Genomic DNA, 13,258 nt, shown 5'->3' with positions numbered 1-13,258 from the left:
TTTTATAACTCAAATGTAAAGTTTAATTCTTCGTTGATACTCCGATCCTTCAACAAAATGGAAAGGGTTCGTGTAGGCAGTTAACATAAGGATTCAGCCATTAAAAAAGCTTGACCGTACAGTTTTCCGAATGACACATCCTGCGAACATAAGAGATGGGTGTCCACAGACTTATTTGGTCAAGAGTTTGACACCAATTTGGGACCAACCCAACATGGATGTGGTTATATGTTTTCTTTGTTTTTTTTAAGGTTTATTTGGTTTAAACAACTCCGCGGTCTCAAAGGATTCCAACAAGGGAAGATCCCTCTCATTTATGGTCACAATTCAGTCTGTTTTGGGAGAAGAATTTGGATTCTTGAAGGGAACAATGCCTTAAAAAAAAGATTATTAATACAAAAAGCTTCCTCTGTCATGTTTTAATCCCACAGATCCCCAATCTATCCTCTCCTTTCGCCTCCACTTTTTTTCGCTTCTTCCCTAATGAGCTGCATGTTGACTGTTCGGCATACATAAAAGTACTTCCTAAGTACAGTTTGGTTCCTCAAGTTTTCTATTTTGTTTGAGAATCGACATGAAAAAGAAAATGAGTTGTCACATTGAATGTTACCCTTCAATTTGTTCTCGTAATGTCAGCAGCAGCACTAAAAGCAGAAACCAGACAAGCCATCCCAATCACCTGCGTCCAGCTTCTTGTTCCAGCTGCAACGACTGCACCAGCGATAGCTCCTCCAATGCAACTATTCACCTGTAACGAACAAATTGTCATTGGCTTGCTTTCGAGTCTCCCTCAAGCATATGATCATGACATACAATCCATAATGAATTATCAAAAAATGAGTACATGTTCCTTGCAAAGCAATGCATCAATGAAGACGGGCTTGCATGTCGAGAGAGAAAGAAAACTATTTGAGGCACTACTCGCTTCAATGAAGACGGGCTTGCATGCGGTGACCAAACATACTAACACCCATGTTGCTAATAAAAGCAGCAACAGGAGAAAATGTAGAAGCTAAAACTCTTGGAGCTGGTTCTCTTAACGTCCCAAGTGAAGTCCTTCCCTTCCTCAAAATAATCAACAGCAGCTAGGCCTTTTTCCAGATCCTATTTCCCTTCTCTAATAGTTAAAAGGCCAATATTTGGCCTACTTCGGATCTGCTATTCTTCGCCTTTCAAAATAAGTAGCCCTACCAATGACAAAAGATTCGATAGCTAGAGCTCTAGCTAACAATGAAACTCCTAATTAAGAAATCACATATTCACGTTCTCCACTGATCAGTCATGTGGCTTTCTTTTCTCTTCCCTTCTTAGCCATAGCAAGGCTTAGTCCCAGGATTTTTCCAAAAGAGCATTTGCCTAATCAAAAGCCGACAGCTAAATCAATGGCATTGAATATTCCTTCTATCCTTCAAAGGTCAGATTCTTTTCTCGAGTTACTTCACTTGGACCAGTAAGAGCAGGTTTCAATCCTCTCTCTCCTAGAGGAACAATCAAATCAAGAGATTAACTTTCTATATGAGCTTCAATACCAAAACATCTGCAGGGAAATGCATAGCAGTATTATCTTGAAAGCAAATCATCAGCTAATAAAGCTGACAGTGGCTTTTGAATTTTCAGGCCGATTATTGAGGGAAAGGAACTAAAAGACCTACATACTATAGATACGAAACCATCAAGACTCAAGCATGAATTTGGAATCATAATCTTGGCAAATCTGCTAGCAATTGAACAAAGACCAAACGTGTATTGTGCATTACTACTCACCCAATCATCCCGTCTTCGATATCTTTGCATACCACACCTAGTTGAGCTGAAAATTCCAGCAACAAGCCCTAAATAATGCGAAGAAAGCACATATGAGAAAGAATTCGATTATAATGTATGAAAGAAATGAAACTGGAAGACATGAACCACCAAAATCAGCAAATAGGTTATCACAGCTAGACATGCACATAGTACCACTGCTTGGAAGCTCAGGTCATCTATCCAAGAATTTAGACAGAAGCTAAGAAAGCCAAACCAGTAAGTTAATAGATGATTAAGTTGATCTCAAATTTCAACAAGTGTCAGCAAATAATGAACTGAGCTAATGCACATTATCACAGGCACGCCGTGAATCAATACATGAAATGTCCCAATTCCTATAAGCAGCAAATACCAGACTCCTTTTTAGGGTATGCAAGGAAAATCAAACGAGAACGAGAGAAGACCTAAGGTGATACGGAATCAAGGCAAAAAATAGGGGCCAAAAATAACTTTCATGGGCAGACAGGAAATTTGGTGAACCTATGCAGTGTCCCAGTTCAGTCGAGATAAACATCAGCATAAACAATCATCAATTAGGAAAATTTTTCAAAAAAAAAAAGAAGCCCACATTTATCTTCCCTAAACATGTAACATCCAATAGGCTGCAACGATAAAAGTCCCGCCATGGAAATAAATATACGCCTTCAAAATGTACAAATAATTAAGACGAGGATCCTAAACCAATAAAGGATGAAGCAAACCTAAAATCCAATGCCATACATGAAAAGGGTATTTCATGTTATCAAGACACGGTTTGCAGATTCGTAACGAGAGAGATAACTTACCACATTGGAAGCTGATCTGGCCAATAGACTTTGCCTGTTAATGAAATACAGGGAAAAGAAATTGCATCAATTTTTATTAGCAAAACATCAAAGCAGGGGAGCATCACTAATCAAAGCAAAAGGCTTTACCACAAAGGAAGCTCGAGGGACGCCCGTGAGACCTGCACAAGGTAAAAAGCCACAAGAGGGGAACAATGTCAGTACGTCTGAAAATTCGAACTCAAGGGTGTTCAATTCAAGCGAGGCATTGGAGTTCTACCCAGTTTCGAAGCATCATAGGGGCCCAAGCACAACCCCCAGATTGCCCCTGCCTGCGTGAAACGACAGCTTGAAATTGTTAAGCTTTTGTGGAGGCAGGACTATAAAGGGGGGCGATATGGAGAGAAGTGGTAGGAGTTTTACAGTGCCGAAGCGGAGGATGGAATCCACGGCGAGAGAGGAACAGGGGACTACGTCGGCAGGGTCTTCCATCTTCACTCATCTCCGGAGTTTCATCGACGCGCAAGCATCTGGGTCTTCGGCGGTTTCAAGAAGTACCGCCGGAAGAGGGTGCTGGAGCTCAGAGGCTGAAGGCTTGGTCCTTTTAGAGGGCGCCTCCATTTTGCAGAACTATCCCTATATTTTGTAACTCTTTCATTTTTGTCACTATGTTTTTATTTTGTCTATGCAAGTCCCTCACGTTTGGAAAGGTCACTTCATATATAGGCACTATGTTTAGAAATCCATCATTGGTAGCATGCAGGGCTCAACTTACATTTGGTTTGCTGTAATAGAATTGATACATAATAGAATATATATGGATTAGAATAAATAGAGAATAAAAGAGAACTATATTTATCAAATTTGATTGGCTTGAATAAGGAATGGAAAAAAGAGAAATAAAATGAAAAGACAAAAATACCCTTCATGCCAAACTGACAGCCTTCAATATGATAAATAGATAAATTTAATGACAATTAATAATAATAATGAATAAAAATATTATTTTTATTAATTATAATCATTAGAAATTACTATTTTAATAAATTAATAAGCATAATTATTTTAATAATTAATAAAAATTATTCTCTTGATAAAGAATTACTGTAAATTATTATTTAGTTATTAGTTAAATAATTAATAAATAATAATTATTTTAATTAGTAATATAAACTACTATTATAATATAAAATTAAAAAATGTTTATTTTAATTATTAAATAAAATTATAAAAATTATTATTTCAGTTTTTATAAAAAATATAAATTAATAAAAATAATGATCACTTAAGGGTGGTGCCTCTAATGATAAATAAACTTGCTTAGAACAACATCCACGTAAAACATATTTTCGATAATGCAACAATACTAAATTAACCATAGAAACTTATATACAAACTTGTTACCATGTTTTACACCATAACTAATGTTCTACCCCTAATAATAATAAAAATTAATGCTCAGGGATGATAAGTTTACAAAACAATTGTGTCATTTCTGCATTTGTATACAATTGAAAGTATCACACAAGCCTCTTTAATGTCAGCTGCCATAGTGTTCACAGCATCAGAAATTGTTGATAAGTCAGCTTGATTCTTTTTCCTCTTTCTTTCTGAAGAAGCACTTCCTGGTTCTTCTTTAGGTGGCATATGAGCACGAGAAATGTCTTCTAATGTAAGGGTATTCGCATTGGTTAATTCATTTTGATTTGAAATATTAACATCAACTTCTCCTTCATTTGTCATATCTTCAATCTCCATCTCTTTGAGAATATCTTCAACAGCTTGAGCATTCTTTCCAGTAGCTCGATCATTCGCATATATCAAAGATAATTATTTGAAATGAGGAAAACTTTTAAGTCTAAATGGAATGGCTTCTTTGTGATCTGAAAACAGAAACACGAAAGCGTTACTAACATCATCAATCTACATGTAGATAAAATATAACAATAAATAGATAAAGTATATATTGCCGCAACATAACCCTCCCAAACATCGTCTTCCGCTTACATGTTGAATCTCATCCAAAGCCTGATGTAATACATCATATCATACACGATAGTCCATTCCTTTTTCAATGTCTTTTTTTGAGATTCAATATGAGGTCTTGTTTTTATACCGCAATATGGCAGTTTTTCCCAAAGCATTTTTTTTCAAGTTCTGGCAAGTAGCCCAACTTAAACCTTGTGTCAGCATTGTGGGTGCCCATATTCTTAAGATCAATCATGCAAGATATAAGGGCTGCATCCTCAGCCAGAGTCCATTTTCTTTTGCCTTGCTTGGTCACCTGGGAATTAACAGAAGCTGAACTCCCTTCCATTTTCTATATCAAGAGCAGATACATGTTATAAATTGTTATACAATGATTAAATAGTAATAAGGAGCTGTATTAAATGAATATATGCATATATATATATATACATATGAAAAGGGAAATAGGAACTTCATAAATTTATAAACATGTGCATTGAAATAGATTCATGACATCACCATAAAAATCAACCGAAGCATCTTAATATAATTATGAAATCTACATAATAATTTAACACAAGTTTCTCCACATTGTCTTGAGAAAGCAATCATAATACTACATACAAATCCCAAAACAAATGAAAAACTACTCGTCAAAGTTTACATTAGAACTCCCAGCCACAACATATAACTAAATAGTCGAGGAGTTCCACTTAGTAAACATCTCAATTGCCAATTGTTTCCTCCAATTACTCCAGGCATTTGATGTTTGAATATCAAAAATATGATCAACATCCTCATTACGGTTGTCACCAATCGTTTCATTTAGTTGGTCTTTTATAGGATCAAAAGCCATCTCTCTCCTAATAAAATTATGAAGGAGATAAAAAGCAATTATAATTCCATTGTGTAATCGAACGGGATAAAATGACGGACTCCTAATAATAGCCCATCGAATCTTAAGCAAGCTGAAACACCTCTCAATAACATTACGAGTAGATGAATGTCTCAAATGGAAAATCTCCTCATCATTTCTCGGTCGATGTCCTTGACGTCACTCATTGAGGTGATAACTTTAACCTTTAAAGGGTTCCAAAAATCCCTCATAGTTTGTATAACCAGTATCAACGAGATAATAACAACCTATATATTAAGAGGGGCAAAAAAACCTATATCACTTTATATGTTATTAAGCTTACCTTTTAATATTATCAATGTCAAAAAAATATTATACTCACTAGTAGGCACTCTAAGTCCATGTTCCCTAGAAAGAGCATCTCGTAATACTCTCTCATCAGCTGTAAAATTGTCCCATCCAGGAAGAACATATGTGAATTGCATATCTGGAATACAAACTCCTAACACATGGGTTGCTATGTTACATTTATGAGTTATGTATCTAAGTTTATCAACCAAGGGCGCTCTGATTTTGATATGTCTCGTCTAGAGCACATAAATAATTCTATAAGAACCAAAATATAATGTTACCGCCATGTTAGCTCCTTAATTTGACCAAATTTGGCATTAGTTTGGCTACCTTAAACCACTTCTAATGTTGGTCCAAGGAGTTAACAGCTATTGGTGGGGGCTTCTTATATAAATAAGCTTGTAGATGTAAAGTTGTTTTGAGAACATTGCAGAAATATCAGCTTACAGTTTCATCCGATCTATCAAACTGGTGTTTAATGACTCGATATTTGAAATGATGAGCCAAAACATACAAAAACATTGCCACTTGCTCATCAACATGTAGATTCCTTATACTTTTCAAACCCCCAATATCTTGAAGCATATGACACAATTTGAAAAATGCATTTCTATCCATCCTAAGTTGCTCAGTGCAAGTCATGTCATCCGCATACACAAGCCTCCTAATATGATCCCTCCTGGCATAACAGCTTAACTCGTACGACCTAATGCTTAGCTTAGGGCCATATGGAGCAGCTAATTCTAATAATTGGCCCATCAAATTTCTTAATATAATACAAATTTGAATACACATAGTTAGAACAACGATTTTCCTCTTCTTGTTCTTATTGTACAAACTCAAGTAAGCTATAACTGCAAAAAGGATTCAAATACACCACATAATACGGTATAATAGCAGGAGCTAGCATATGTAAACAAAGCATGAACCATAGAACATATATTCCAGTATGGTGATTGGTTATCTAGTTAGACTGGAAACCAATTCACATGACCTTAATAAATTGGGAAAAATTGGAAGTTTCATTGTGATCCATAACATCATTGTCTCTGTTCTTTTTGCTTTTTCGAAGCTGCGGCTTCCTGTCGAGACATGTAAAAATGGTTGCTTTTCTTGAATTACAATGAAAAGAAAGTTTTCCACCCTTATCCTTCTTAGCTCTCGTGGCAATAAATTAATTGAAAGTATCCTTATTTTAGATTCCTTCTACAGGTTCTCTTTTGCTGGGTCTTTCGGCACTCTATAACATTATACCAACGAGAACAGTTCTGGTCCTTTATGTCTCAATTTCCTCAGGCACTTACGGTATGTTTGGTTTTAGAGTTAAGTAGAGTTGAGTTTTGATTTTAATTGATTTGTAATAATTGTGTTGTTGAATTATGAGAAAAAGTGTAAAAAAAGTAATGAATAGTTGAGAGAAAGTAATGATTATGTTGTTGAATTGTAAAAAAAGTAATGAATAGTTGAGAGAATTTAGTATTAAATATTGAATTGAATGGTTAAAAAAATTGAAGAAAATGGGAAAAGTAATAATTATGTTGTTGATTTTTATTGTATAGTGAATATAGTTAAAGTTATAGTTAAAATTTTAAAAACATAACTCACAAATCAAATAGAGTGTTAGCTCCTAAAGAATGCAAGGGAAAACGATCGAGATCAACCTTCATATGTTAATTGTTGTTATCTGTAACGTCTCTTGTTGTCCTCCCCTAAAGAAGAGAAAACAATCTGTATAGTAGCAAGATCGGAAAAACACATACCTGGGAACAATTAGAGTCTCGAGAGAGAAAGGGCAGCGGGCGGTCAGAAAGACAAGGCTCGGAGGAGTGGCTAATGATGCTGGAGGAAGAAAGATGGTTCTTGATGAAATCGCGAGACGATGCCAACGTCAATTTTGATCCGTAGGGCTTCAGGTATTATGGATCCTTTGACTCCCGATCAGGTTGCCTTCCCAGGTCTCGCCGATTTGGCCTATAGGTTGTGATGTGCCTCAAGATAGTTGTCTCCTGTCTCCCTGTAGGTGAGGAATTTGCTCCTGGGTTGTCGCTTTGCTGTGTCTGGCTCGTCCTTTAGGCACTTTTGGAAGATAGGGAGTGTGACAATGTACATGATACCATTGGGGATCTCGAGTACTCGGCAGTTTGCCTAGCTAGATCGATGATCCCAACATTGATCTAGTCTTCATCAGGGCCATCAAAGGTCTTCGTGCTCTAAGATTTTCTCTGGCTGAATGGAGGAGTTTCTAGACGATCCTGATTTTTAGGTTTTCAGCTTTGTAATTGGAGAAGAAATTGGATGGTATTTTCAGGTTTTCTCTTATATTCCTGATGAGAGGTTAATGGGGAGTAGCTATTCACCATGTCTATGGGGATGAATGTTTATTCAACATGAAAACTTGATGGGAGGTCCGACTGGGAATTCCTATTCCGCATAATTAGCTTCCCAAAATAAGGAATGCGTATTTTGCACGAAATACGTAGGGAATGAAATTTGGATCTAGCGAACCAAACATGCCCTTAGGAGCCCAAAACCAACAAGTAACCTGCATTGCATTGGCTTAGGGGTTCTTTATCATTAATTATTGCAGAAGAAGTTCTGATCAAGACCACAAGCTCTTGAGCTGGGGATCCATTTACTTCGATCTTGGGGAACTCTTAACTGAGACCAAATAGGTAATTTCTAAATCAAGCTAATTGGTATTTATTGACAACTGATGACATGTCTCATACTAAGGGTTTTCATTAGACAAAAATAGAAAAGTAAGGACTAACAATTAATTATTGATTGTGTAAACCAATATTTATGATCTATTTAGAAATTTGTCCCAACTTCTGAATTTTTGTACAAAAGGTGTATGGCTTCTAATGTTTACAAATACGAGACTTAATTTTTCATCAATTTTTACCATTTTTATCCCCATAATAATCAATCAAAACTGCAAAAACTTAAGAAAATACATTAATATTACTCATTTTCTAAAATATGATAAATAATTCACCATCATATTTTAGAAAGAGAGCCACTCGTGGGCAACACTGGACCATTGGATCCATGGCAAGGTCATTTGCAGCTTTAGACCTGAAAGGTAACCTCCTCAAAGTTATTGGGATAGTCCATTTTGAGTCGCTCCAACTCTTTAAAGAAGTAAATTTGAAAGATAGAGATGAAAAAAAGTATATAAAAAGAATTATTGTCAACAATCTCATGTTGGCAAAGATTACATATCATAGATAAAAAATGGTGTAGCGTGGTGGCGTACATCTTCGACTAATGACCAAAAGGTTTTAGGTTCGTTACTCAAATGAGATTACGTGTGCCATTAGATGTTTATGATTTTCATTTCATTGTACTAGACCATAAGCTTTCCTTATAACTCGACAAAAAAAAAAAGATTACAAATCATAGGCCTTGTTTTTACAGACAATTCTATTGTTGTGATAAGTTTGACATTGACAATAAAATATTGGAACTTTCCAAACAATTTATCCAATAACAGAACCATATTCAAAGACATTTGTGCTTTGCCAATGTAGATTAGTTCAAGTAGTTTGATACATGTTTTCTTTAATTAATATCTCAGATTCGAGTCTTATGAATAGAGAAAATTTACATTTCCTTAATGGACTGACCCAGCTTAGTCGGGACCTATTGAACTTCTTAATACCTGGACTTATACTTAAAAAAAAAAAGAGACTATCCAGCTACTATTATATGAGCAATTTTTTAGTGCATAGTTATAACATCCTTCCTATGTAAAATGAATTGAAATCTCGATGATTTTCCTATCGTGACTACGCATCAATGAATAATAGCCTGTGGCTCTGAATGTTATCCCTAACGGGTGTTGTCCACTCTATATTAATTCTTCTATCTCAAGAATTGTTGCCAGTAGTTAATTAACTCTTCTTCCAGGTGCTGAGAATTGATCAAGATTTTTTGTCCTACTCATCAAACAGCAACATGGAACATTGAGTAGAAGGTGACTAATAACTTGAATCAAAGGGTTGTGTATCGGGGGGATATAAAAATTAGGTCAATCATGTAGAAAGGCCGAACTTTTACGGTTAGTTTCAAATCTATCCAATATTTGAATTAGTAAAAGAAGACCTATCTATCAAATTAATGTTTTCTAAAGCAGGACACTAACAGCTTGTTTTCTTCTTCTACTTTTCTTGAATCGTATCCCTCATATTTGAGTCTTTAAAGGGCTAAAGTGGTTCACTAGCTAGCGACTCAGACTTCTTTCGCGGTCAATGTTGAGATAAAACGTCTCTATAGATCTTGCATCTATCCAATTAAACAGTGGTGATCAACCCGTGATGACTCTTTTTATTGGACACGATGGTAAATTAGGTTGTCAAATTTGGGAAAATATTTATATTGTGTTTGGTTTTAAAGTTGATTAGAGTTGAGTTTTGGTTTTAATTTATTTGTAATGATTGCGTTGTTGAATTATGAAAAAAAGTGTTAAAAAGTAATGAATAGTTGAGAAAAAGTAATGATTGTGTTATTAAATTGTGGAAAAAGTAATAAATAGTTGAGAGAAAGTAATGATTGTGTTGTTGAATGGTAGAAAAAGTAATGAATAGTTAAAGGGATTCAATATTAAAAATTGAATTGAATGATTAAAAAAATTTTAAAAAAAGGAAAAAAAAGTAATAATTATGTTGTTGAATTGAAGATAAGTGAAGTTAAGTGTAGTAGAATGGAGTACAGTTAAAAACGAATTGTAAAACCAAACAGGCTAGTATCTTTCACATTTTAATTAGATTTATGCAGTTTAAATCACTGATATATTGAGAGAAATGGTAAAAGTTGATAAAATCAACATATTCCTGTAGACATCCCATTTTGCCTCAAGGCGTAAAGAGATCTCATACGAGAAGAAAAGGCTGCCAGGGGCAAAAGGGCCAAGGGTGACAAAAAAGTCAAGTCGGGGCAGATCAGAAGAAAAGGGGCTTCGAGGAACAGAAACAGAATAAGCTGAAATAAACAGAACAAGAAATATAGAAAAACAAATAAAAATCAACCCGGTCAAACTTGGTAAATGAAGGTCAAAGCGAGGGTCAACTGTCAAATTTGGTCAAAGTCAAAGTTAAAATTGGCCATTGGAAGACCCGACGATAAGTTACCATTGACTGATGTAGAACCTTGGACATGCTTTGTTTTGACGATCGAAAACTATTCGACTCTAGTCAAGGACAATCAAAGTGCAATAAAAGAAGCGAAATCAGTTAAGTCAAAATTGATCAATATTAGTCAACATAGGTCAGCTGTTGACTAAAAGTCAACATTGTCAAGGCCAATCGGACATTTCGCTCATCGGGATTCTGATCGATTTTAAATTTCTATGTTAGATAGGGCACGACGAGAGATCCACTCTGGATTTTCACGGCGCCTATAACTTATCATGGATCCCGAGATATGACCCATCGAAATTTCCAATTTAGAGAATGAAGACCAAAAATACTACTTCTATGTACTTTGGAGATTATAAATAGCCCGTTTGTTTTCAGAGTTACAATCACAAAAATTTTAACTTTAACTTTAACTCAACCCACTACACAACAAAAATACACATTTCCCAAGTCAACTTTAACTTTAACTCAACACACTATACAACATTTGTCCTTTTCCACAATCAAAATCAAAGTTACTTTGACTCTGAAACCAAACGCCTCATAAATATTGGCCGACTTAACGGAATCGATTCATGCTGAAACTATTTTTCCCTTGAAATTCATTGAGTCAGGCATGTCTGGACACACAAATCACCCCAATAGCTTATCGGAGCTGGGAGATAAACTTCTCGGAAGCTGGGATGTCACAGAGGTAGATCCGAGACAACCCAGTTTGAGATATAATCACACATTTTGGATTCGATTCGGATTCAAATTGCACAATTCTTGAGTCCATGACGTGCACAATCGAGTCAGGATCGTTTTGGTGGATATCTAGTTCTGAGAATCCACCCGAGCCGACAGAATGAGAATTTGAAGTGAATATTGCGCGCAACCACGAACAGTAACAGGTCCTGAACAGTTGGAGGAAATAATTCCTCTAAAATCACTCGAGTCGTATTTTTGCGCAATGACAACTTCTAGAGACTCTGAATTTTTGAACCACGTGCCCATAAAAAAATATTGGGATGTCATGAAGAGAATTTGGTCCAGAATTGACGATTATTTCAGACAAGTCCAAAAACAACCCATATGATGGCACAAATTTTTCGACACAGATCCAAAGTCAAAACAACATGAAATTTGAATGACATGTGCCTAACACATGACACTTTTCAAGTAAAAGTGCTATCTTGGGCGAGGGAAACTTTTTTTCCTAAAATTCACTGAACCCGCAACCCTAATAAGAAAATAATGACAACCCTTGGATTTGAGAGTTTTGATCCTTTAATGACCATTAGATCGTGATATTTAAGTGGAAATTTCCCCAAATGAAACCTAGTGGCCTCATTACATCCTTGGTCTGAAAAACACAGTTTAGATATTAATTAATTAAATGTTACATTAGAGAAAAGGTGGAGTTCAAGTGCATTTAACCCAGTGATTGACCCAACAATTATATATTATATATGGATAAAGTTATATAGATAAAGGAAAAAAATAAATTCGGCATCCGCAAACTATGCATGAGTATTTCCATTTATATAAATACAGTAACAACAAAAACGTTGATAATATGAAAATCTTGAAAATAATTTGCATATAAATAAGTTCAATATAAAAAAGCCTTTGAAAAGAAATTCTGAAATGTTCAAATACTAACTTTTTATATAATGCTTTTTGTATGAGCTAATTTTTATTTCATTAATTCCCCACTTTCTCGGTATACATGGAGTAAAACAATTATTCTACTTTATAATTATGTGATAGACTTATGATTGATATTGAAATTTCAGTATACTCTATTTATACTAGATGCCTTATTACACGCTTTTTTGCCAATACGACATGGTTGAATAAGTCGTATAATATATGTCTCAACTAATTTTAAAATTATTAAAATAATTAATTTTTCGACTCTCTGTGTCTTTTTTTATGGGAAAAGAAATTGATTAGTCTACCAAAAAAATAATGCACGGACTCAGCCCCGAATTGAGGCTCAAATAAATGAATATTTTAATCAATATATATATGTAGTACTGTTACCCACAGTAAATTCTGACTATTGAGGTTTGGAGTTAATTCCATATGTTAATTCTGACTCCTCAATCAAAGCTCTCCTTTAATTCATACAATAGAGGACTTTACAACTTCTTAGCTTGCGATGAATCGCCACTTTGGATCCATACAATTGAAAGTTACAACTATTACTTTCATTAACATACACTATATATAATTAGTATCATATTTGTTGTCTCAGTTATTTCTCCCGATAACACTCAAACTTTTCGAAACCGTGGTACATTAATTAATTAGAAATACAATAACAAAAAAATATACACACAATATATACAAATACAAAAAAATTGATATACATGGTTAGTTGTTTTCCC

The 13,258-nt window shown here is 34.9% G+C and overlaps 1 protein-coding gene across 1 annotated transcript; it reads right to left on the bottom strand.

The window, feature by feature from the left end:
* Positions 1 to 349: 349 nt before the first annotated feature.
* LOC116209971 (outer envelope pore protein 16-4, chloroplastic) lies at positions 350 to 3,157 on the bottom strand. The gene is made up of 6 exons (XM_031543744.1): positions 2,994 to 3,157; positions 2,851 to 2,902; positions 2,721 to 2,752; positions 2,592 to 2,625; positions 1,765 to 1,832; positions 350 to 748 (listed from the first exon to the last, which is right to left on the bottom strand). The coding sequence occupies exons 1-6, from the start codon at positions 3,060 to 3,062 to the stop codon at positions 614 to 616; spliced, it is 390 nt and encodes a 129-aa protein (XP_031399604.1). The 5' UTR covers positions 3,063 to 3,157; the 3' UTR covers positions 350 to 613.
* Between the last annotated feature and the right edge of the window lie 10,101 nt (positions 3,158 to 13,258).

Source organism: Punica granatum, chromosome 6 (genome assembly GCF_007655135.1).
Source record: "Punica granatum isolate Tunisia-2019 chromosome 6, ASM765513v2, whole genome shotgun sequence".
NCBI classification, from domain to species: domain Eukaryota; kingdom Viridiplantae; phylum Streptophyta; class Magnoliopsida; order Myrtales; family Lythraceae; genus Punica; species Punica granatum.
Note: the sequence above shows the minus strand (reverse complement) of the source record. Positions and strands in the feature narration are given on the sequence as shown.